Raw genomic sequence first — 25,733 nt, 5'->3', positions numbered from 1 at the left:
GTGGAGCACAGCTGGTCTCAAAGCTACATTTGTGTATTTTCAGAGAGTTTGCTGTTCAATGTGAAACTCTTGCATGTCAATTTTACTCTACAAATATATATATATATATATATATATATATATATATATATATATATATATATATATATATATATATATATATATATATATATATATATATATATAGTAGTAAAAGCTAGAATAGACTATTTTAGCTGGAACCGGCTGATTTCTAATGGAATATCTACATAGGGGTACAGAGGAACACTTCCAGCAACCATCACTCCTGTGTTCTAATGCTACATTGTGTTAGCTAATGGTGCTGAAAGGCTAACTGATGGTTAAAAAACTCTTGTGCAATCATGTTAGCACATGAATAAAAGTGTGAGTTTTCATGGAAAACAAGAATTTGCCTAGGTGACCCCAAAGTATAAAACTATATATACTGCCGGTCAAAAGTTTTAGAACACCCCAATTTTTCCAGTTTTTTCCAGTTTTCTTCACCATCAAAAGGCTCAGAAACTGGAGGAAACTCTAACAGGAAGATGTCTGGAAGACCCAAAGTCACAACAGAATCAGAAGACAAATTTCTGAGAGTTAACAGCTTGGTGATAGGAGGCTCACAGGACAACAGCTTCAAGAACAGCTTAATGGTGGTCGTAGTAAAAAGTCTCAGTTTCAACTGCAGGTTTGACAGGTCGAGTTGCAGCAAGAAAGCCATTGATAAGACGTCAGAATAAGAAAAAAAGGCTTGTCTAGGCCATGAAAGACCACCAATGGACTAATGAAGACTGGAAGAAGGTATTATGGACTGATGAACCAGAATTTGAAATCTTTGGTTCATCACGCAGGATCTATGTACGCCGTCGAGTAGGAGAAAAGATGGTTCCTCAGTGTGTGACATCAACTGTCAAACATGGAGGAGGAAGAGTGATGGTCTGAAGCTGTTTTGCTGGATCCAGGGTCGGTGACTTGTACAGAGTGAGAGGAACCCTGAACCAAAACGGCTACCACAGCATTCTGCAGCACCATGCAGAACCCTCTGGTATGTTCCTAGTTGGTTAGGGATTCATCCTACAGCAAGATAATGACCCAAAATATAAATCCAAGCTATTCCAGAACTACCTTAGGAAAAACAAACAAGATGATATGCTTAAAAACATAGAGTGGCAGCACAGTCTCCAGGCTTAAACCCCATGGAGCTGCTTTGGATGAACTGAACAGAAGAGTGAAAGCAAAGCAACCTACAAGTGCCACACATTTATGGGAACTTCTGCACCAGAGTTGGGAAGAACTTTCTGAAGATACATTTTAGTCTCTAAATTGTTTTTTTTTTTTTTTTTTAAACTTAATTTATTTATTTGTTCAATGCTTTCATTTCAGAGTAAAATGAGACGTTAACAGGCATAATTTCCAATAAAAAACTGGAATAACTGGGGTGTTCTAAAACTTTTGACGAGGAGTGTATACATATTTTTTTATGTTTCTGTAATGGTTAATCCACCAGTATGAGCAAGCTCTTTCATCATAATGATATCTTTAATGGTAATAAAATATAGTTACTATTGTGATCCATGAATGTTCAAATTTACTGTTTTAGAAGAAAACTTTTACCGCCTATAACAAGGAATAACATAAAGGACCATCATGCCATGTTCGAACAGTTCAGATCATCATATATACGGTATAATCAAAATGATAGATGACAGTGTCAAGCTCAAATGTAAAATCCCCCTGCTGCTAAAATAAGTTCACAATAAACTATACCTGCAATAAGTGTGCGGCTATGCCTTTTTCAGGTTGGAGTAACAGCAACCAACCCTGTTAAAAGGTTTGTGCATCTCCCTCCATTTAAGTTTACTACTCACTAAAACAACTCCCTAACCTTTGGAGACAGCCACGCTAACTGTTTCTCTATGTTTTCAGTCTTTATGCTAAGCTAAGCTAACCAGCTGCTGGCTGAGTATGAGGGTGGCATCCATCCAGGGCATGAAAGTAAATTTCCAAAAATATTCCCAAAACCATTCCATTAACATGACTCATGGAGAGTAAATATATTTGCCTGCATTGTGATATTTTCAACAAATGAAACTGCAGTCACATTTAGTTACAGACAATATATACTGAAATCACATTACATCAGATCAGATAAGCTCTCTTCTATTTGAATTGTATTACTATATCTTCTCTACATTAGCGGCTATTCTTCCACATTTTCCCCCTCTATTAGAAGTCTTGAATAACTGAGATGTGATATGGTTAAGCTTTACCCTTTGGCAAAGACAAGCAAAGGAGAAAAAAGGGAGTCCATCTAGTACATGAGACTAAGAGGAGGGAAAGGAAGCGAAACTTCTTAAATTCTGAAGAGGCGTGAAAACAGTGTGGTGTCTAAATGAGGTCAGGGAGGGGAGCTTCACAGTGGGCACTGGGTGATAAGGATGGGAGATGGTAAAAGGGAGGGGAGGAGAGGGGGGTGCTATCAGCAGAGCAATATAGGGAAGGACAAGAGAGGCTGAGCGTGGGAAAGAAGACAGGTGAGGGAGAGAGACAGAGATGTGACTGGATGACGTAAGGCAGAGAGGACGAGGAGACAGGACTGTGAGCACATGAAGGCAGGCAAAAGGAGAGGAGGTGAGAGGGTGAGTGAATGACTGTGTGCGTGGGGAGGTCAAATGAGCTGCTCTGTTGCCAGAACAACTTTGTATTACAGCAGCTGTCCTCTAAAGTCCAAACCGCCGACCTGCCAGCACTCGGCCACAGGGAGCCCAGAGGAGCGCCGGCACCAGCACCACAGACGAGAACATCAGCCAAGTTTCTAAATATAGCCCTCAGACAGCGCTATCGCTCACGACACGCTGGTTCTCACTGCAAGATGCTTTGGGGAAGTTATTCACTGGCAAGCACTTCGGGGAGAAAGACGGGGAGAGTGTGGGAGAGAGATTTGAACTGAATAAGAGGGAGGAGAGAAAAGGGGCATGAAACAAATGGAGGAGCGTGAATGTCGAGGGTTGATAGAAAAGGATAAAGAGAGGAAGAGGGAACAATAAGAGGAAATAATAGCGCTGAAAGACAGAGACTGTCAGACTGCAGAGAGAGCCCTCTGCAGTCTGACAGAGAAAAGCCCCTGGTCTTACAGCAATGATGTAATCCTCCCCTTCTCTCACTTCTCCCTCCCTCTCACGACTGGTGTTGCCTACCTCTGTTCAAACACACACACTCACACACATACACACACCATAATCTAACATACAGCCAGCGAAGGAGGCAGGAGAGCGAGGGAATTCAAAATGTCTGTTGCCTTGACTACTGGCAGTGGCCGGTTACCGGTGGACGAGGCTAACATCTCAGAGATTGTCCTGCCTCTGCCCGTCTGCTCCAAACACAAGCCAGATGCTTTTCTTAAGTGACAAAATCACACAGGCTCGAGCTGGGAGTGACTGATGGACACAAATAGTGCTTATGGGAGGAGAGAAATGAGGAGGCGGCAACGCATGATGGAGACAGAGGGAGGGAGGTGGAGATGTGTTGGTGTACACATGAATATATATACATAAATGAGTACAAATTAGAAATGAAGAGAGGGAAAGCAAAGGGAGAGGTGGCAGCAAGCAAACATAAAACACATGAAAAATAGAAAAGCATATTTGAGAAAGCAAGCGGGTGTCAGGGTGGGATTAGGTGTTTAGCTGAGAGGTGGAACAGAGTTAGCCTGGAGGCGGGTGAAGTGTCCAAATCGATTCCACGGTGCAGAGGATGGACTGTGTGTGTTTTACAGCCAAATGAGACGATCCTTGGACGGCAGTGTCACATCTGACTTTGGACACAAATTGGGATTTCTTCTTAACAATATATGGAGAAAGGATTGGCTTTTGACTTATTAAATAAGAAAGAGAAGTTGTAAACATCATCATGTTTGGTTTCCTTTCCGTCAACTAAAGCTACATGGTAACAATCTGTTTGGAAGGCTTGAATGCTACAGTGTGGACTCGTTTGGCGGAAATGTGATGATACAACAGAGGTCTTACCGGTCTTGTGTTCTCTTTTCAGAAGTCTACCTATTATATGTTTGACAGCAAGTTTTGTGATATAAGCCAGGTGACCAAACAAGTTGAGGCTGCATGAAATCACACGTTTTTTGTCTATTAGCAACAGTAATGTTGTACACAGACAAAAACGATAGCAGTATCTAAACAAGAAAAGCACTCAGAGAGCGCAGTACTCCGCCAAGTCTGCTCAGTCATATAATTTTCGATGGATAAGTCCCAATAAGCCCACAGTGGTGGATTTGTAGTAGGATTGCAATCATGTGATCGTCAGCAGGCAGCTGACGTAGCGTTCACTTGTTGTCATAGTTACAGTGATGCCTTGCCGCTATCTCGCAATGATACAGAAATCTTTAACAAATCCGTGGATCCACACTATAAGCTGCATCACTGTCAAAATCTAATCACTTTGTCCGTCTGTCATTTCTGACCTTCCCTGAAAATTTCATCCAAATCCGTTAGTCCATTTTTGCATAATGTTGCTAACAGTCAGACAGACAGACAGACAGACAGACAGACAGACAGACAGACAGACAGACAACTAAACAGATGGACAAACCGATCGTCACATAACTCCACCCTGTTCCTTGGTGGAGTAGCAAAACTGAAGACATGAAAACTATAAAATAATGCATACACTGAGATTCAAACTAGGTGGATCAATGAAGAATGGACCCTTTTTACATTACTGACTAGCATCCCAAAGAGAAATATAAACAAAAGACATGTATTAATTAAAGCACAGATAACTAATATTTGCCAGGTTCTCTCATAACATTTCCACATGAGCATTTATTACTGTTATGCAACAGTGAAAACTACATTTATGGCTGATGCAATATTTCGTCATAACCTCTGTCACTCTAATCTGATCCACTCTTTTAGAAATACTGTTATATACTTCGGCTAATTGGACAAAACAAAATGAAGGGGTGATGAATGTTTTTATTTTGGACATGTGAGAAAAAAAGCCGCAAAAACAAACCTAAATAACCAACCAGTTTAATCAAGTGATCCATATTGTGGCAAGAGCCGCTCACCTAAGGAAAGAAAAACATCATTTTGACTTTAAGACTACAGTAGTCACAAACCTGGGAGAATATGTAAATAATAACACAAGTATTTGAAAATATATAGTCCTTCTCTTCTGGACTCCTACAACGAGGAGAGCAATTGCTTGAAATGCGTAAAGATAGTGAAGCTAAAAGTTAACCTACATTTATGGTTTAGCCCAGGATTTACACACTAGCCTCCTGGGTCAAAGCCCTCTATCTAACCCACTGTGCCAACACATGCTGTATTTCCCCATGGATTTTGTTGCTATTTATACTATCCCACCTGCTGTGGGTGAAAAGTCCTGTGATTGGCTGAAATCTCTTGTGAGAAGATACATTTTCAGTAGCCTGAAAACGGAGCCAGGAGGAGGAGCACATGTCTAGTTTGTTCTCAGATCACTTGAACTACTTACAATATGCTGAAAGGTTAATGTCGATTTTTGCCAAAATAAATACTGCCTACACCAGCTTTAATTCAATGAGCCTGAGGTCATTTTTTTTGAAAATTCCACACCGAAAAAAATACCCCAAACTCAATCAATAAAGTCTCCATAGCTGTGAGACCAAAATAAACAACTTTGAACTCTATGGATCAGAAGCCCTCGGAGAATTTTGAAATCCAGTCTTTGTCCCCGTCTAAGGTTAGTAAGATCTGACAAAACGGACTTTTATTCCACCTATCAAGACTGTCAAAAAGAGAGTAAATAACAGCATTATAACAATGAGTCAGCGACACTGATGCCACTAAATTTGTTCTAAAAATTCGTAACTGCTACTTTATCAACTTTGATGCAGCACAAATCAGCACAACAATCCTACATCTAGATTAACCATGGCTGCATTATGGCGCCTCTTTGAATGTGTCATACTTTCAACCTCTGAAAAAATGGAAGTATGTTGTGTTTTAATCCAAGATACAGTCTTTTAGAGGCCCTTGTACAAGGACCACCAATGTAGAAAGTGTTTAGTTCAAATTTTCAACTACAGTTCAAAGTTTCTTCAAGTGCAGTTTCAAAAACCATCATATACGAATGAAACTGGTTCCCATAAGGACCACAGCAGGAAAGAAAGAAAGACCAAGAGTTCCCTCTACTGCAGGAGAAGTTCATTGGAGTTAACAGCCTCAGAAGTCAACGGTTACCAGCAGCTCAGATTACAGCCCACATCAATGCTTTCCAGAGATAAAGCAACGCACACATCTCAACATCAACTGCTGGGAGGAGACTGACTGGATCAGACCTTCATGGTGGAACTGCTGCAGAGAAACCACTGCTATGGGAAACCAAAGAGAGGAACAGAACTGCTTCAGCCAAGAAACACAACGAGGGAACTTTGATCTGATTTCTAGATTGAACTGCTGTTTTCATCAGACATGGTGATGTGTTGTTTCTACAAAGAACATGACGGATGAGGTGTGATGGGGTTAGGGTCATGCATAAGATTATGTGCAACCTGTAGTTGGAAAAGCTGAAGGTGATGACCCCATGACCCTGGTTGAGAGAATGAGCAGTGTGTGAAGCAGCACAAAAGGTACATTGCTTTGTTGCTACAAATGCATGTGATGTCTTCCATTTAGGTCTGCGCTGTAGAAAATAGTAAAAACACAGAAATAATACTTGAATCAGTGGGTGTTAACAGACTCTTCATTGCTCCTACTTTTAAAAACTCATGACAAAAGCAACACTCTTCAGAATCGTCTCACAGTTGGTGGTTTGTTTGGTTATTGTCAGTTAAATTTGACACACCCACACTATCCTGATGAACTATAATGATTTTTGAGTGTTGATCTCAAACTGAATCTCTAAGAACATGCTCTGATTGTTTCCGATTTAGTTTTCATTGCTTATTGTTATCAAGAAATATATGGATTTATTACATGAAGCAGAATTAGCCCATGGATTTTGGAATGAGTGATAACAGAAGTCAAGTCTTGCCTTTGAAACATTTAACAGGGATACATATGAAGAGTTGTTAGAACTGTAGCACAGCACGCCTTACATTTTAACACATGTAACAGATTACAATTGAAAATGTAAAGAAAGTCGAGACACTCACATTGCACTGATAGGTAGGCAGAGGCAGTTGGTGGTCGTCCCAGGCTGTTGCTGGGAGCACAGGTGTATTTCCCAGCATCCTCTGGCTTGACTTGGGCAATGATGAGGGAACCATCGATGAGAATACTGACTCTGCGCTTTAGGTCACTGTGGAGATCAAGAGAAGGGGAACGTTTGGATCTAGATCAGTCACGTAAACATGTCTGGAAGAATACAGAGCACAGGGATGGGAGCTGGTGTTTCATACGGTATCAAACACTTTGTAGCTGCTGTTTCTCAGATGGAAGCTTTGGCTTTCTTAGTGCTGAATATTTTTTGAAATAGTTATTTCAACACATTTTTTCCATCATCTCCTGGAGAATATTTATGGACAGATGCACATGTATACTGCCACCACTCATGTATGATGCAAGATCCCTGTGAAGATGATGACAATATATTTAGCCAGTGCCATGTTTTCTTGCTCTTTTTGCACATTTCCCAGTGGGTGTGTAACTCTGACTTTGATATAAATGATGTTCGGCTCCCAGTTTGATTCATGATTCACAGCAGAGCGACTGGCTGCAGAGGAACTGTAAGTCTACAGGCTTCAAAGGTAGCTTGAAATCACAGGAATGTGTATTCCCCCTTCTTATTAGTTACTACCCTAAAGCGCAGAAATATTTTGAGTATACCAGTGTGGGGCTGATGGATTTATTGATACCCACTCTAAAGATTTCTGAATTACAAAAACTCTATAAACCATTCAGTTTGTAGCCTTTGTGTTGGAACAGAAACGGGGGATCACAGAGATCTGGGTGCATGCTTGACTTAGCGTCACAGGCAGTGACTTTAGATTTCTCAGCTGCACATTCATCCAACAAAAATCCTAGGATGTATAAGCCTGAGTCACAGTCAGGTTTGTGGGGGGATGTACAGCATTTTAAATATCTAATAATATTAAAATAGTGGTGTAATGTCAGTGTTAGACTTAAGTGCATTTCTGAGGAACTGAGGGAAATTAAAAGTGTAGTATTTATAGTATGTATAGTCTCCATTTTCTTTCCGTATTGGAAACACCTGTGGACACTTGGATACACTACTGTTCAAAAGTTCGGGGTCGCTTAGAAATGTCCTTATTTTTGAAAGAAAAGCATTTTTTTCAATGAAGGTAACATTAAATGAGTCAGAAATACAGTCTAGATATTTTTCATGTGGTAAATGTCTATTCTAGCTGGAAACGACTGATTTTTAATGGAATATCTACATAGAGGTACAGAGGAACATTTCCAGCAACCATCACTCCTGTGTTCTAATGCTACATTATGTTAGCTAATGGTGTTGAAAGGCTAATTGATGATTAGAAAACCTTTGCGCAATTATGTTAGCACATGAATAAAAGTGTGAGTTTTCATGGAAAACATGAAATTGTGTGAGTGACCCCAAACTTTTGAACAGTAGTGCAGGTTGCAATAAGTAAACGGTAGAGCTTAACACATAACATATTGTTTCAAAACTGAAATAGGTTATCTCAGTGATGTAACTATTACATCATCAGGGTTATGTTCTCTACCTTCAGAAAACTTCCTTCAGAGCCACACAGGACATTATACTGCTGGTTTCACAGTAGTACTGATGAGTAAATTAGCATCCATGCGTGGCACTGGTGTAGTGTCTCCTGTAGATACTGTTCTTTTCTTCCCTTCTCTATAGAGACTGAGGGAACCGAGAGGCTCATTAAAAAGGATGCCTTTAAAAATGAATATCAACCACTGACATTTTCCTCTGATGTTTAAAGACATCCACAATGGTAGGTTTCAAATAAATTATTTGGAACAAATCTACATATCCACACAAACTATTTTAAGTAACAGTTTAAGCTAAACAACAAGACTCATACAGAAGCCAATGTGATTAAAAAAAAAACAGCAACAATTTTTTTTTCCTGACATTAAAAGGAAAAAAACATTTGGACCTTTAAAGAATGCCCTGACCTTTTCATTTAATATAGGGTTGATGTTGAGAGTGAATGAAAAGTCAGAATCAATACCAGTAATCAATAACTATAATGATCGTAAATGATACTTTTTACTTCTGTGCATGAAATAAGTACACTACCGTTGAAAGGTTTGGGGTCACTTAGAAATGTCCTTATTTTTAAAAGAAAAACTTTTTTTTCAATGAAGATAACACAAAATTTCTCAGAAATACAGTCCACACATTGTTAATGTGTTAAATGACTATTCTAGCTGGAAACGGCTGATTTTTAATGGAATATCTCCATAGGGGTACAGAGGAACATTTCCAGCAACCATCACTCCTGTGTTCTAATGCTACATTGTGTTAGCTAATGGTGTTGAAAGGCTAATTGATGATTAGGAAACCCTTGTGCAATTATGTTCACGCACAAATCAAAGTGTGAGTTTTCATGGAAAACATGAAATATTCTAGATGACCCCAAATTTTTGAACGGTAGTGTATATTTGAGTATTTTTTGAGTGACAAGAGCGCTAGAAGATGTCCCACAATGAAGCATATAGCCTGCCTGTTTTGAACCCCCCTGTCTAAAGCACCTCCATTGCACCCAGTCTGAAATGCAGCTGAGATAACCTAGATTTATTACTGTGACATCATCGAGGTTGGGTTTTGGAGAGCTACGTTTGAGGATCTGTCTTTAGCTCTGTAGGTCAAATCTCTTTTAATCTCGGAGAATCTGAGGTCTGTACTTGAAAACCTTTTGCCACTAAGGAGTCTCATCTGAACACAGCCTGTGACGTTTAAAAACTCTTGCATGCTGAGTGCATTATTGTCTGAAGTGCAGGTGTCATATTTAATGTAATTGTGAGTGTTATTTAATACATTTTCAACATGTCATGGCACTCTGCTTTTTGTTTGTGTGATGAAGCTTAAAAGTTCAGGATGGTAAAAAAAACATTTACGGGTCAAAGTGGTGAAATGAGTATTACAATACAAGATTAAACAAAAGGGCAAACTGCTGTATTCCGTTGTCTCAAGCTTTGCAGTACATGTATGCACCATAGTGCTTTCTATGAGAAATGGTGTATCTGTCCTTCCTTCCCAGAGCAAAGGATGCTTCAAACTAATTCAAAGTACTCTTCTTTGTCCAGTCGATTTCTCCTTAACATGTCTGAGCTCAATTTAACATCAATATGAGATTTAGATTCAGCTCATACTTTTCAAATTCAGCCCCTGAAAAATAAGCTGATTCCAATTTGGGATCTTAAAATACTCCTTTTTTGTGTTGCTGCACTAATCTGTATACTTCTGAAATTATTAGATACGATTAGATGATACATTTATAAGATCCAAAGGAAAACTTGATTGGCTTAAACACTAGCCTGCACAATATCGGGTCATTTGTGTCAGTGATCAGATTCAAATCTAAACTCTGTGACGTTTATCAGTTCTCAGAGTAGTCTGTATTCTAAGATCTACACAGAAATTTTGGTTTCCTTCGGTTTGTCACAGGGCTGCACAGTGGTTAGCACTGTTGCCTTGCAGCTAGAAGATCCTGATTCACGTCCTGGCCTTGGATCTTTCTGCATGGAGTTTGCATGTTCTCCCTGTGCCTGCATGGGTTTTCTCCTGGTTCTCCGGCTTCCTCCCACAGTTCGAAAACATCCATCCATCATCTAACACACCGCTTAATCCTCATTAGGGTCGTGAAGGGGTTGGAGTCTATCCCAACTGACTGAGGGTGAAGGCAGGGGACACCCTAGATAGGCCACCAGTCTATCACAGGGCTACATATACAGACAAACAATCACATGTGCATTCACACCTACGGACAATTTAGAGTTACCAATTAACCTCAGCATGTTTATGGACTGTGGGAGGAAGCCGGAGTACCCGGAGAAAACCCACACATGCACAGGGAGAACATGGAAACTCCATGCAAAAAGATGCCAGGAAGGCCGGGAAGCAAACTGGGGATCTTCTAGCTGCAAGGCAAAAGTGCTAACCACCAAGCCACTGTGCAGCCTGTCCAAGAGCATGCAGAGGTTACTTGGTGATTCTAAATTGTTCACTGGTGTGAATGTGAGTGTGATTGTTTGTCTCTATATGTAGCCCTGTGATAGACTGTCCAGGGTGTCTCCTGCCTTCACCCTAAGTCAGCTGGGATAGACTCTAGCTTTCCCATGACCCAATCAGGATTAAGCGGTGTATAGATAACGGATGGCCGGTTTGTCACAAATCAATCGATCTAATGAAAGTAACAAAAAAAAAGTAAAGAATACCCTGATGGTATGTTTAGTATATACTTTTTTATTTTCCTTTTCTATGCACATCTATTTGAATGGAAGTTTTATTTCTATTTCTTTTAAAAATATAAAAAAGATAGTTTAGGAGAAACAGGTTAGACTTCAGTAGTCCCCAAATGAGATGCTGATTTATTTTTGATGAGGAAACGAAATGGCAGAATTTTCCTCTGGGTCTACCACGGGCATACTGTGTGCTTTTAGTTGGAGAGAGGGAGCTAAAATGAGACCTTTTGGTTCTACTACCTGGTGACCAGTCACTTGCAGTAGTCAATACAACAGATATCACTTACAGAGGATTGCTATTTATTTACTTATTTATTTATTTTGATAACCATTTTTTCTGCTGACTGAATGTAGAATACATAGGCCTTGTAAGCAGAACAACATAAACGCGGATATTTCGCCATGATTGCTGCTTTGATGATTTTGAATTTCGCAAAGATTCAAAACATAAATTTAAAGAATTTGTTGGCAGAGGTAATAATTTATAAAACTGCACCTGATTGCAGTCATCAACACTGAAAGAAGCTGCATCATCCACACTATTTGAAGGTACCGACAATAGAGAGTTTTGTGTGGAAACGTTTTCCTTTATATCTCATTATCTTAAAAAGTACTCATCTCTGGCTAAAGTATGTCAGATTTTTTGTAGCATCCACCAGTTTGAGGAAAGAAAAGTTCATGAAGCAGTGGTTCTGGCTATGAATGATGTAAAACTCAAAGCCTGCAGTCATGGGTCAAACTGGGCCCAGCCGTGTTGGTTGCCAGGCTTATCTTCTGCCTCTGCAAGCATTCCGAAATTGAGTTTGAAGGCAAAAAACTGCTAATTTCTGAATAAAAAAATAGAATCTATGTTTCTTCATCCATGTTGCTTTCCTTCTGTAGGCATTGATGAGCAATGAACATAACAGGCTTCAAAGGTAGCTCTTTTTTTTCAATGGAAATAACATTAAATATACCAGAAATACAGTCTGGACATTGTTAATGTGGTAAATGACTATTCCTGCTGGAAACCCATGATTTTCGATGGAACATCATGTTGAAAGGCTGCTTGATGATTAGAAAACCCTTGTGCAATTATGTCAGCCATGAACAAATCTGTGAGTTTTCATGGAAAACATGAAATTGTCTGGGTGACCCCAAACTTTTGAATGGCAGTATATGTTTCTTTAACCTTGAGATGCATTCATTCCCTACCAGACAAACTGTCTGAAAAGATTTGATCAGGGATTGAAAAGGATTTGGATTCAATAAGCTGCTTTGGAAATAGAACTACATTTGACAACACGCTACAGTATCAGACGATTCCTACACTGACCACACTGATGACCTGAGAGGTGATGAAGCAGATGAAGAGAATGCATATGGAGGAGTAAAAGCATTATAACCATCCTGCTCAATATGCAAATACTCCTTCACAGGCCACCATAACTGCTTGGGCCCTCCAAAACAACTCTACAAGACCTCTGAAGGTCCAAGAGGCACCAGAAGTTTAGCAGCAGATCCTTTAAGCCCTGTAGGTGGCAAGTTAAAGATGCAGCAAATCCCCCAACACCCTGTTGCTGATTTCAGTTAAATATGACACGAAGATTTTTACGATTATCTGCTCAGTTGAGATTTCTTATTTTCATAAAAAAAAAAAAAGATTGTAGCTCCTCTTGTATTAGTACGTAAACCAGAAATATGCCCATAAATAAGTTTTCAAGGGCAGAGACGGAGACTTGCTTTACTGTTTCGCTGTATTCCCAGATTACCTCTTCAAAGTATGAAAAGCTGTAAAACTAAAACTTCAAAAACCGAATCCAATCTGTCACAAAGACTTTCAGGAAATGCCTCATCTCTTAGGGCCAATACCATCTTGAACAAACTTTTCAGTATATGTGCTAGATGTTTCTAAAGGTAGACTTCAAAATTTTCAACTAAACAAAACTGAGTACATGCTGTAAATGCCGCTTACATTTGTCATTATTTAATAAGAGTTTGGTTGGCATGAAATGACAATAGTAGAACAAGAAAAGCCCCCCCCCTCTTTTTTTCTATGCTGCACATATGGATGAGCACTGGCTTTATTCCTGTCTACTCTTTCTTCTTCAAACAGTGCAATGAAGCAGACATTGATGCAACGTGACGCATTGTGAATGTGCATCATAAACCAAACCTAACTTCAAGCTTTGCTGGCTGTGGGGCACTTTCTGGGTAAGTAGAATGGACAAGTGCATTATCTCTGTCCGAACAGCTTCCAAGCATCAACAGTGGAAATGCCATTGCTTGGGGAGATGTAGGGAGACTGACATTTCTGGAGATCCATCAAACAAGATGAGCGATGCTTTCCATTCTTAATCTTATTATTTAAAATCCAACACCATGGATCTTAGGCCATGAAGATGTCAATTTGTCTGTCTCAGAATTCATCATACTGAATCATGCCAGCTTGATCTTTTCTTTATACTTTTCTAAAAAGACCTGCATGACATCAAACACATAACTTTGCTGAGTCAAAGCTGTTAAGGTCTTATTATCATACCCAAAAATGGCGTCCATGGCTTGATTCCGACATGACGAGGCTGTTTCAGAGAAAACTATGTGCCTGAGTGATATTTGGCACTGGATGCAGCAGAGGAAGTGGAAAACAGCACTGAGTTGGAAAATTTAATGATGTGGAGGTTTACAGACAAGTGTTTTCTGGTGAACTTTAGAACTTCTGTTGCTGTTAAAGCCTTGATTAATTACCATTGCAAGCACAAGGCGAGCTCGCCGCCTCTCACTGTGAATCCCTCGATAAATTCTCATCATTACTGAAGAATTCTGCTGCCTACTTTAGAAAGGTTGTCATGGACAAGCATGGAATGACAGGACGCTAGATTGCTAAGTGTGGTGGTTATTTATCTGTTCATCTATTTAGTTGGCATCGATAAAGCTGAAGCAGGGAGTTCTGGTCTGATTATTGCTCTGCCTACAGGGACTTGTAGCTCCACACTGCCTTAGTAAAAAAGACTTTAATGGACAGAGCAGTGAAGAATTTCCCTAACAATCTGAAATGTGCTTATTCTGTGTTTCAAAGTTTTATTGTCATTCAAAAACACATATTTTATTCAGAAACTGAATATTGTGATGAAATGGTGTAAATAACAACTGAAACTCTCCTACCTTGAATCCTGTGTACAGATCCAGAGGTCTATTTTCTGAGCTACTTAGAGAAGTTTATTATGTTCCATTCTTTCTTTCCAGTTGGTCTATGGCACTGGCTGCATTCTGTCTTTTGGGTGTCCATAAGTTGTCTCTGGTCATGTTACTCTTACATAAAAGTTTCCAAACGCAACTCTGGGTATCTTTTTGACACAAGTAGCAGCAGACCCATTACTGTACCTGGCTTTCAGTAGTTCATACAGAGTTTGGGTCTGTTGTCTTAATTTGTGTGTTATCTCCTGCACAATAAAAGATCATTTACATCCATCCATCCATTGTCTATACACCGACCAAGCTTCATTAGGGTTGCGGGGGGCTGGAGCCTATCCCCGCTGACTTAGGAAGACCAAGATGCAAACTGAGGATCTTCTAGCTGCAAGACGAAAGTGCTAACCACCAAGGCACAGTGCAGCCCCATAATTTACATACTCATCCAAATGATTTCCATACAAAGGAAAAATGGACAATGTCACTCTGAAGCAGATCAATTACATAAATAGGTCTGAGTACGTTAATAGATAATTTTGATTATAGCTGAAAACAGCATAACTGTACCACTAAAATAACTATCTTACAGAAGCAAGCTAGAAAACTCTGATAGAGACATCATCAATCATCCTGAAATATACTTGTGGAAAGTGAGTTTGACAAGGTAGCAGGTTGTCTTCAGCTGTTACCAATTCATGTCTGACTCTAGCTCAAACATGGCAAGTCAGATATCGACATCATTCCCAATTCAAGGTGAGTTGTAGCAAGCTACAGTAGGCTACAATCTGTAATTTGTGGTTTGCCTGGCCATGAGTCACTCAGAAAACAGTCAGCCAATCAGAAGAGAAGCTCATTAATGTTGATGATAGACACAAAATGCTCTGTTCTTGCTAGAACTCTGCAGAAAAGTGAGATGGAGGAGACATAAAACTGCTATAGCTTATGTCAGTGTGTGCGTGCGTGTGTATCATGCATGTGTGTGTGTGTTTGTGTGTGTTATCAACGCTGTAGTACTGACTTTTCACAAAGTATTTTGGCAAAAGTCATCAACTTTACCAAAGAATATAAAATCCAGAAGTTAACTATCAATTATACGTAATCATGTCACACATAATTAAAATTCTAAAGATGAGGATATTGTTTTCAATACTAAACACCATAGTAAAGTCAAATTGCTTTTTGTTACTTTTACATTGCAGCTACTAATATTTTTTAAATGACAAGTTATGTATTTGTTTTGGCAGTTTATACCTTAAATGCACAAGACTCTTGACTTTGGCCTGTGAGCAGAAGATAAAGATAGAGATAAAGATAAGTGAGGTGATATGGCAGACAATAATGAACCCGATCATAACTTTACTTCTTGAAGAAGACGTTGTCCTCCTCCCAGAACCAGGTGTAGGTCAGGTTACGGGGGTAGGCCTCGGCCTGGCAGGTGAAGAAGGCGTCCTGCGAGATGTTCACTGTAATGTTCTCCGGAGGTGATACAATAAACGGAGGGCCTGGTGGAGAACACACAGAAACTGTCAAACAAACAAAAGGGCAATTTGCTGAATAAGAAGTGTGCAATGCTAAATGTATTTATTGCCAAACAGGAATGAAGAAGAACTCCATCCATCCATCCACTATCTATACACTGCTTAATCCTCATTAGGGTCGCGGGGGGCTGGAGCCTATCCCTGCTGATTTAGGGCAAAGGCAGGGGACACCTTGGACATTTCGCCAGTCTATCACAGGGCTACATATAGAGACAAACAATCACACTCACATTCACACCTATGGACAGTTTAGAAGCACCAATTAACCTCAACATGTTTTTGGACTGTGGGAGGAAGCCGGAGAACCCGGAGAAAACACACACATGCACAGGGAGGACATGCAAACTCTGTGCAGAAAGGCCAGGAGGTGAGCCAAGGATCTCCTAGCTGCAAGGCGAAAGTGCTAATCACCAACCCACTGAGCAGCCCTGGAGAAGAACTACGACAAAATATTGTATCAAATAAATAAATAATCAAGCATTTTGCTTGACATTAAATCAATTTTTTCCAGGATGGAACTTAAAATAGGTCTGGCATTTTCTATTTTAAATGCAGTTAAAAATAAGAAAACTATGTCCATAATCACCTGCTCGAATGACACATAGTCAGTGGACACCAATGTGGACCAGCGGGCCATGGCTTGTACTCCAGCAGGAAGCATATGGGAATTCCACTACTCGCCAACTACATCAACTAATACTTCTGAACTTTGCTACTAAACTTTTCTTAACTTTACTTGTATGACACAGATTGTATTTAATTAGTGCTGAGACAGAGTTTCACTGCAGGATGTATACTGTATTGGTCTTTGCATATTTATTACATTGTGCATCCTGAATATGTTAAGATGTGTCATTTTATTTAAATTTTAGATTGTCTGTTACTGGTGAGAGACAACAGATGAAAATTAGATTTTTAGGTTAACAACTAATCACACAAGTGAGGTAATGGAAGCTTTGTGTAATGAATAAAAGCATGAGTTTTCATGGAAAACATGAATTGTCTGGGTGACCCTACATTGTTTTAGGTAATGGAGATTGCATGCATGGCTCAGACTACAGAACTACTGGATTTGTTCGTTTGCTGACAATGAAAACTTCACATGTAAGATTGGAGGAGGCTTGGCCATAGTTAATGACAACAGAAAGCATTATGCAGCATCTACAGAACAAATATCAATCACAAAGGAATTAGTTAACATATGACAAGGGTCATGTTGGGGATTTATAGCCACATGCCGTTTACACGAACAGATTAACACCACTACATTCACTCTGAATTCTTTTTAATGTCATCGCAGACCTTAGAGCCATATCACATACTTATTCTGCACTCAGTAAAGGATTATGAGAATTTGCTATGCCAAATGGATCATCCTCCTTGCACGGATGGATATATTTGTACTGTGATTTGTAATAGTTTCTTCACATTGACTATCATATCTACAACCATACTGATTTTGTTCTGAAATCAACCTTTCCCTGCTTTCAGCTACTTAGCGTGCATGAGTTGAATGGAGTTATCCGAGAGCACCACTCAGTACTTCAATATGTTCGTATGTGGTAATATCACCCAAAATAGGACATACTGTACATAAGTAGGGTTCAGAAAAACTGGACAATTGTGTGATAAAGACCTCATCTGAACATTTCTAGTACCGCATAATAAGACAAAGAACTTCTAATTTGTAAATGCCAGTGAAATATCAGAATTTTGAGGTTGTAGACAAAGAGAACGAGCCAATAAATGTCAATTAATGCTGAACAGATCTTCTTCTTAGCTCCTCATCCAACTATGAAAGTATAGAGTGGTTATGAAGGACACTGAAGGAATGGTATAATCTTGCCACTTGTTCATGAGTAGGTATGCATTTGTAAGATTTGATCATTAGCTGATTCATGCCCTTTTAACTGTTATGGAAAAAGTGTTAAACACCGATGAGGCAAAACATTATGACGACCCCTCCTAAGTAGCACTGTTGCTCCTTCACAGCTAGTTATCAGTTATCGGAAAATCCGTAGTCTGTAGGTAGCGAACTGGAACCTTGACATGAGCTGTGTGGAGAAATTAACACATCAGATCAAGTAATCAATGTACTTATTTGATGTTGTTCGTGAAATTTTTGTACTTAATCAGTGGTGAGAAAGTCAAAACACTGACATGCTATTGTATTGAAGAAGGTCAAAGGTACTTCAGAACAGGTATGACCAACTGAATCAATCTTTTTATGAGGTCAGTAATTGATGTTTCCTTGTTTATATCATGGTTTATACACCGACCAGTCACTACATTAAGTCCCCATGCCTCATACTGTGTAGGTCCTGTGGTGTCTGAGACCATCATTTGCAGTGGATCCATTGGGCCCCTGTATATTGCAGTCTGGGACCTCCATGGATCAGGCTTGTTCTAGTGCACTGCATGGATAACTAGAAAAGCACTCAGAGTGCAGTACTCCACCAAGGCTGTTCATTCCCCCATATGGCATTGTCAGAAATGCAGCATTTTTTTTTTTTTTTAAGTAATGCAGCATTTGTTTATTAGTCATTGATGATCAGAAATCACAGCAACATAGAACGTGGCCATTTAATATAGATGTACCCACAAACAAAATGACCTTGCGCTGAGCACAGGTGTGTGTTATGTATGTGTACGTTACATATAGATACCGAATCGTGTGACCTAAATATGTAGCAGGCGGCGGGAATTGATGGGACTTAGATACACATCCACAATTAATTTTATTTTGTTCCTTGTATCATTTATGAGGGATAAGTCCTGATAAGTGTGCAGCGGTCGATTTGTAGTAGGATCGCAATCATGTGATCGTCAGCAGGCAGCTGATCTAGTGTTCAGTTGTTGTCATAGTTACAGTGACGCTGTGCCGCTATTTTGCAATGATTCAGAAATCGCTAACAAATCCGTGGATTTGGACTATAAGCTGCATCACTGCCAAAATCTAATCAATTGGCCCTTGTGTCATTTCTGACCTTCCCTGACAATTTCATCTAAATCATAGTCCGTTTATGAGAAATGTTGCTATTAGATAGACAAACCAACACCATTTATCACTCTGCCACATTCCTTGGCAGAGTAATGAATGGAATTCAGATCTGTGGGATTTGGAGGCCAGGTGATCACCTTGGGATCTTTGTCCAGTTCTTTGAACTTTTCCTAGGCAGTATTTGGGGTGTGGCAGGTTGCACTGTCATGCCACACTGTCCCTGCTTTTAGGGAGTGTCGCTGCCATTGGGCAAGAAAAAAAAAATAGACAACGCAGGGCTTCAACGCCTTCTGCTGAAAATCAGCAGATGTGAACATACTACTGAGCAGTCAGTAGCGGCAATATGACCTGTTAAAATGAGAATTTGATGTATAAATACCTGATAAAGGTAATAACACTATCAGAAAAGCACTGCATTATGACAGAAATAAAGAAAAAATGGTCTGGTGGGATGTAAGACACTCACAGGCCATCTTGGTACAGTAGAGATTTCTTTGGCAGGTCAAGCAGATATGACAGTGATGGATGATTATATAGTGATTAATGTAACACTGTTGGGTGCAAAGGGCAGATGGTAGACTCAATAGCGGCTTGAACAAAGTCTGAGGCAGCTGTTTGAGTGCAAAAACTTCCCAGCAATGTATGAACTGTCAGTCTCTATGTTAAAGTGCAGCAATACAATGGAACCTCTTAGAAAACTGATAACCATAATGACTACAACATTTGTTTTACATTAAGTTTTTTTTTCTTTTACAATTTACTTAAACCATACACTTTACATAAAGATGGATGACATGTAGTTCCTCAGAAAGGAAGCTACCATATCTTGATTGGTCCCTAGTGTCTGTTGGCAGTATAGGACTGCCGGTTAGTTTTTGGTCATTTTTTTTCTGATGCTATAAAAACAGGGACTGTTTCCATAATGACAACTCTGACTGACAGTTAAGTTTATGTTTTGAAGGTTAACTTTTTTTTTTTTTTTGGGGGGGGGGGGCTTTATTAGATAGGCGCAGTGAGAGAGAGACAGGAAACAGGGGAGAAGAGTCTGGAGAAGACATGCAGCAAAGGGCCGCGAGCGGGAATCGAACCCGGGCCGCTGCATCGGGGACCAGCCCCTGTACATGGGTCGCCTGCTCAACGCGTTGAGCTATACGGGCGCCCCGTTTTGAAGGTTAACTTATAACTAGCAAGCCAAGACCACAACTAATTAAAGGAAAAACAATAGTCGACATGTTAACTATGAGATGAAAAGTGCACATTAAGTGAAGACAACTGTCAAGATTTCAGCTGCTGGTCCAGGTTTCAATTCCTGCCAAACCTATAAGCAACTGAAGAAAGTGAAACCTCAGACCCACTTCTTCACCCCCAGACATAACCTCTGATAGCAAACAATGTTACCAGTGCAAGATGGCAGTGCCAATTTCTGCAATATTTTAGCTTTTGTACAGAAAGAGGGATTGGTGACGGGTCGTCCATCTTTATAGACAGTCTGATTTAAACGCTTCAAATTCAGATCAGGGCAGTATACTTCAACTCAAATAAATATTTATTTCCTGTAGAGAGAGGCATGACTCATGTGAGAGGTCTTATACTATTGATTACCAACAAAACATTCCTTGACATTATGATAAAGGCTTAAAACTTCTTCAGAAACTTTTTAAAAATGGTCTGAAAAGGCTGCATAAAAAAGTAAAATGTGATTTTATTTCAACGAATGACATATTTATTTAACGTCTACAAGGTTAATATGATAAAGTAGTGTAATTTAACTATTTCAGTTGAGCAGTTTAAACTTTTGGCAGGAGTTATGCATTGTTTGATGAATAAATATGAAATACTGTATAAACATGAAATACATTGTCATTCATGACCACAATCTATGTCAAATATATGGAGGCTGTACTTTATTCTTTATAGAAAGCTGGGATTGCTGTAAAAACTGGAGAAAAAGAAAAGTACCTTGTCAGCCACTGAGCACTTCTCTTCAGCACTCATGCCTTGTACAAAGACTTAAAACAAAACTCTGAATATTACCCTGATTGTGAAATATAAATACTAGCAGCCTGCATCATCACCCAACATGCAAGAGGCTGCTTCATAATAACCTTCAAAACGCTTTCTCCTGATGATGGATGTACTGTATACACACACACGCACACACACAATTATCCTTGAACTTCCAAATTGTGAACAACTTTTGGTTCACATAAGGACACACACAGACATGCGCACACACTCTGATACACACACACAGCTGAGTTGAGTCTGTGTTGCAACTATAAACTGCTAGCCCCATATGTTAGTTGTGATCTGTAGCCCACGGCCTGATCCTTTAACAGGCAGAGAATTTCCATCTGCCAGCCCCTGAGCAGGACAACCAGGACTAGGCCTGTGCTGAATGACTGTGTTGTTGCTGTTTGAGTGGGCGTGTGTGTGTGTGTGTGTGTGTGTGTGTGTGTGTGTGTGTGTGTGTGTGTGTGTGTGTGTGAGTGCCAACCCGCCCTATTTGGAACCAGCTGAGTGCTGGAGATTTGTTGGCACTGTAGTCTCTTAGCTGATCTGCTGCTCAGTGGCTTTCCAGGAGGGCCTCTATTAATCCGTCTCTCCCATAAATTATACAGGACGGGTCAAACAACCACACTGGCTCAGCGCTGGCTTTGTGCTGAGACGCAAAGGGAAATATGTGATCTCAGTGAACATGTTCAATGTCTGTTCTGTAATAAATGAAAGCATCTGACAACAGGCATATTCACTACACTATAGTGGCATCTTTATTCAAGCAGTGTCTGGACAAATGCAAGAAATAGGGAAATCATTCATACCAATCAAATAAGCTCTAGTGTATTTACCACTCTTTCTTTTTCACATTTATTTGTGACAGTTTCTATATAATGTGCATACAGCATTCAATGGTATAAAAACGTTTAGGCACCCCTCTGAGGATGCACAAAAATTTACTCTGTCTTCACAGAAAATGATCATGGCATGCTATTCATTTTCTAATAAAAGCTAAGTACTGGGGTATTTTCCAGACAAAGATTTTTAGTGTAGCAATATTAAGTTGTATGAAATTAAATAAGTTGTGAAAAACAGGTCGTGCAAAAAATTTGGGCACCCTTGTCATTTGTTGATTTGAATACTTGTAACTACTTAGCACTGATTAATTGGAACACAAAATTGGTTTGGTGAGCTCCTTAAGCCTTGAACATCATAGACAGGTGCATTCAATCATGAGAAAAGGTATTTAAGGTGCCCAATTGCACCTTGTTCTCTTAGAATCTCCTATGAAGAGTGGCAACACGAGGGCCTCAAAACAACTCTCAAATGACCTGAAAACAAAGATTGTTCAATGATATGATTCAGGGAAAGGCTACAAAAAGCTATCTCAGACATGTCAGCTGTCTGTTTCCACTGTGAGGAACATAATGAGGAAATGGATGACCACAGGCACAGTTCTTGTTAAGGCCGGAAGTGGCAGGCCAAGAAAAACATCGGAGAGGCAAAGACAAAGCATGGTGAGAACAGTCAAAGAGAACCCACAGACCACCTCCAAACACCGACACCATCATCTTGGTGCAGATGGTGTCACTGTGCATCATTCAACAATTCAGTGAACTTTGCACAAGGAGAAACTGTACAGGAGAGTGATCAGGAAGAAGCGTTTTCTGCTCACACGCCACAAACAGAGTCACTTGAGGTGCAAAAGCACATTTGGACAAGCCAGCTTCAATTTGGAAAAAGGTGCTGTGGACAAAGACTGAGTTATTTGATCATAACAAGGGGCGTCATGGTGGCGAAAGAAGACAGCATTCCAAGAAAAACCCTTGCTACCCACAGTAAAATTTGGTGGAGGCTCCATCATGCTGTGGGGCTGTGTGGCCAGTGGTGGTACCGGAATCTTGTTAAAGATGAGGGTTACATGGATTCCACTCAATATCAGCAGATTCCCGAGAATAATGTTCAAGAATGAGTCACAAAATTGAAGTTACGCTGGAGCTGGATATGTCAACAACACAACGACCCAAAACAATGCTCAAAATTTATTCAGGCATTCATGCAGAGGAACATGTACAATGTTCTGGAATGGCCATCCCAGTCCCCAGACCTGAACAGTATTAAAAATCTGTGGGATTATTAGAAGCGGGTTGTCCATGCTTGGCAACCATCAAACCTAATTGAACTGGAGATGTTTTGTAAGGAAGAGAACCCAGGCACTCATAAAAGGCTACAAGAAGCATCTAGAGGCTATGATTTTTGCAAAAGGAGGCTCTGCTAAATATTGATGTGATTTTTCTGGTGGGTTGCTCAAATTTATGCATCAAAACAAAATTGCTGATCCAAACACCTAATGATTTATAAATGAAAACTATGGAAATTGTCAGAGGTGCCCAAAGTTTTTCACAAAACTGTATGTATTTTAGAGAAAATCTGGGACCTACTTTCGTAGGTAACTCAAGTCAATGAGGGTAGTGGTCATTAAAGCCCCATTTGCATGCTGTATTTAAAGGCTGCTCTGATGAAAGCCCTTTTCTTTACCTTGATAACATGAAAAAACATGGATTCAGTCTTCAGGGGTTTCATAGGAATCAGTGCTGTGAATTTGCAGGGTGGGACTTTCCGTATCGTTATTCATCATCCAAATTAGGGTCTTGTTTCAACATGAATTGTTGAATTACAACTTGCCATTGCATAGCACAAAGTAGTTTCACAGTGTAGAGTTGTAGGTGAGCTGGTATGCTGAAGCTGCAGCGAGTTGGGAGGGGGTGGATGGAGATACAGTGGAGAGGAAACGGTGTAGAGTTACATCTAAGCTATTTTAGGGCAGGAAGAGATCATTTTCATGGATGAAACTACTTTGATACATGGCAATGAGTTTTTAGGGGTTTAATCAATGAGCAGAGAGGAACTTTAATCAGTACGCAGTGATTTACTTGTTGCTCTTGATTACGAAAAGATTCAATGACTAGGGTTTTCTCTACTGATTAGAGGTTAAGCAGAATGTTAAATGAATGTATATCTGAGGCTTTGGTGACTAGTGCACAGTTGTATTAAATAAGTATAAAGCAAAAATAAAAAGGCAGGACAACTCTTCTTTCAAGGAACATGACAGCAGCATTTGAAAAGAGGAGGGAATCACACATAAGTCCATATACACTGTGCACTTAATAAAATAAATGCATCATGGCTCAAAAACAGTATCCAGTGGAGCCCACTGTCAGCAAGATATTGGAAGATACATTTAGCATGGTGAAATATCTTTCTAGAGTTCATGTGCAGAGTAGTAAGTAAAATGCCCAGCTTGTTGAGTTAGCGTGTAAGTATAGTGTGTAGAGAGACATCATTTTTTTCAGCATTGGTAATACTTATGGCTACCTATGTTGTTTCAGGTTATTTCCATTTTAAGAAAATAAACCATCCAAGAAACTTAACTTGTTTTTTTTTGTTTTTATGATTTTTGGCTTTATAAATGTGTCATACAGCACAGAAAAAAAATTGAGTTCCCTCGACTTCTAGCCATGGTTGTGCTCTTTCTATAGGGGGGCGAAACTTAACATTGCAGACAAAAATAAGCTCACAGAGAGGAAAAATGACAGGAGCAATAAACACCCAAAAACTACTTGGAGTTCTGGGGATTAAGATTAGTCCAAACATGCCAACATGGGCTCCAGTAATGCATGGAGCTTTTTTATGGGCTTTTGACAGGTCAAATATAAGTGACAAGAAAGATTTCAGTTTTTAGAAGGACCAAAGCTGGTGAGTGAATGCATCTATTCCCTATTTATATTTCTCACAAATAGGGAATACCACAGAGATTACGGATTTGATAAAAACAAGTTCTATGTACAACTTCAAATTAAACAGTTTCAGGCATTGGCTCATTATTTCTCTGCATACTGTTAAGAATTTTCTGCCATAGTTATAGTCTGGTCGTCTGGAATTGTATGAATGCATCGGGTGAAAAGTCAGTGAAATGCTTCAGTTAGAGATTGAGCCTCAATTCCCTCAGTTCAGAAGAGGTCAGGTCATGACCACCGAGCCGTGTTCATCTGGGGCAGCGATCTTTAAATTACATGGCCTGAACTGCTGTGTTTGCTTCTTTTTCATTTCTCCTCTTCGGTGAGGCATATTCAATCTAAGGTTGGTGCAAAGACGCATTTATACTGTGCTTATTTTCAATTTCTGAACAGTAAATAACACATAACTTTAAGCACCGATGTGTGCGTGTGATGCAGCACATAATAGACAATAAATGGCTTGTTTGCTAAATGTGTCTTGATTTTGTAGCAGAACATGGACTGATACAGATAGACTGCAATAGTCTCAGAAACTGACATTTTATTTAGACTGGAGGCAAAGAGTCTTTAGGCCATTAAATCATAAAGTTGTTCAAATACAATTATTAAGGTTCATCTGGTCTTCACTGTTCATTATGTATAATCTAGTTGTTCATGGTCCTCAAGCTAATGCCAGCATTGTCTATTTTGTCTCGCTGCCAAACATGCTGCTGCATTATGCACTATATAATTCCACTCAGCCTGTTGCCTTCTCGTGGATGTGATAGTACACTCTCAGAGAGATGATGTTTTACACTTGAAAGTAGAAGAA

General features: G+C 39.7%; 1 protein-coding gene across 6 annotated transcripts in view; it reads right to left on the bottom strand.

The window, feature by feature from the left end:
• The window catches only part of LOC111565633 (protein turtle homolog B-like), a 160,116-nt gene that overhangs the window by 51,552 nt on the left and 82,831 nt on the right, over window positions 1–25,733 (bottom strand). For all 6 annotated transcript variants that reach the window (XM_035946202.2, XM_035946206.2, XM_035946204.2 and 3 more), the window contains exons 6-7: window positions 15,949–16,090; window positions 7,154–7,299 (exon numbers count right to left, since the gene is read on the bottom strand). In XM_035946202.2, the coding sequence (XP_035802095.1) occupies window positions 7,154–7,299; window positions 15,949–16,090 (288 nt within the window). The remainder of the gene's footprint in view (window positions 1–7,153; window positions 7,300–15,948; window positions 16,091–25,733) is intronic.

Source organism: Amphiprion ocellaris, chromosome 14 (assembly GCF_022539595.1).
Source record: "Amphiprion ocellaris isolate individual 3 ecotype Okinawa chromosome 14, ASM2253959v1, whole genome shotgun sequence".
Classification (NCBI taxonomy): Eukaryota; Metazoa; Chordata; class Actinopteri; family Pomacentridae; genus Amphiprion; species Amphiprion ocellaris.
The sequence above is the reverse complement of the archived record's forward strand: the minus strand, read 5'-3'. Positions and strand labels throughout refer to the sequence as shown.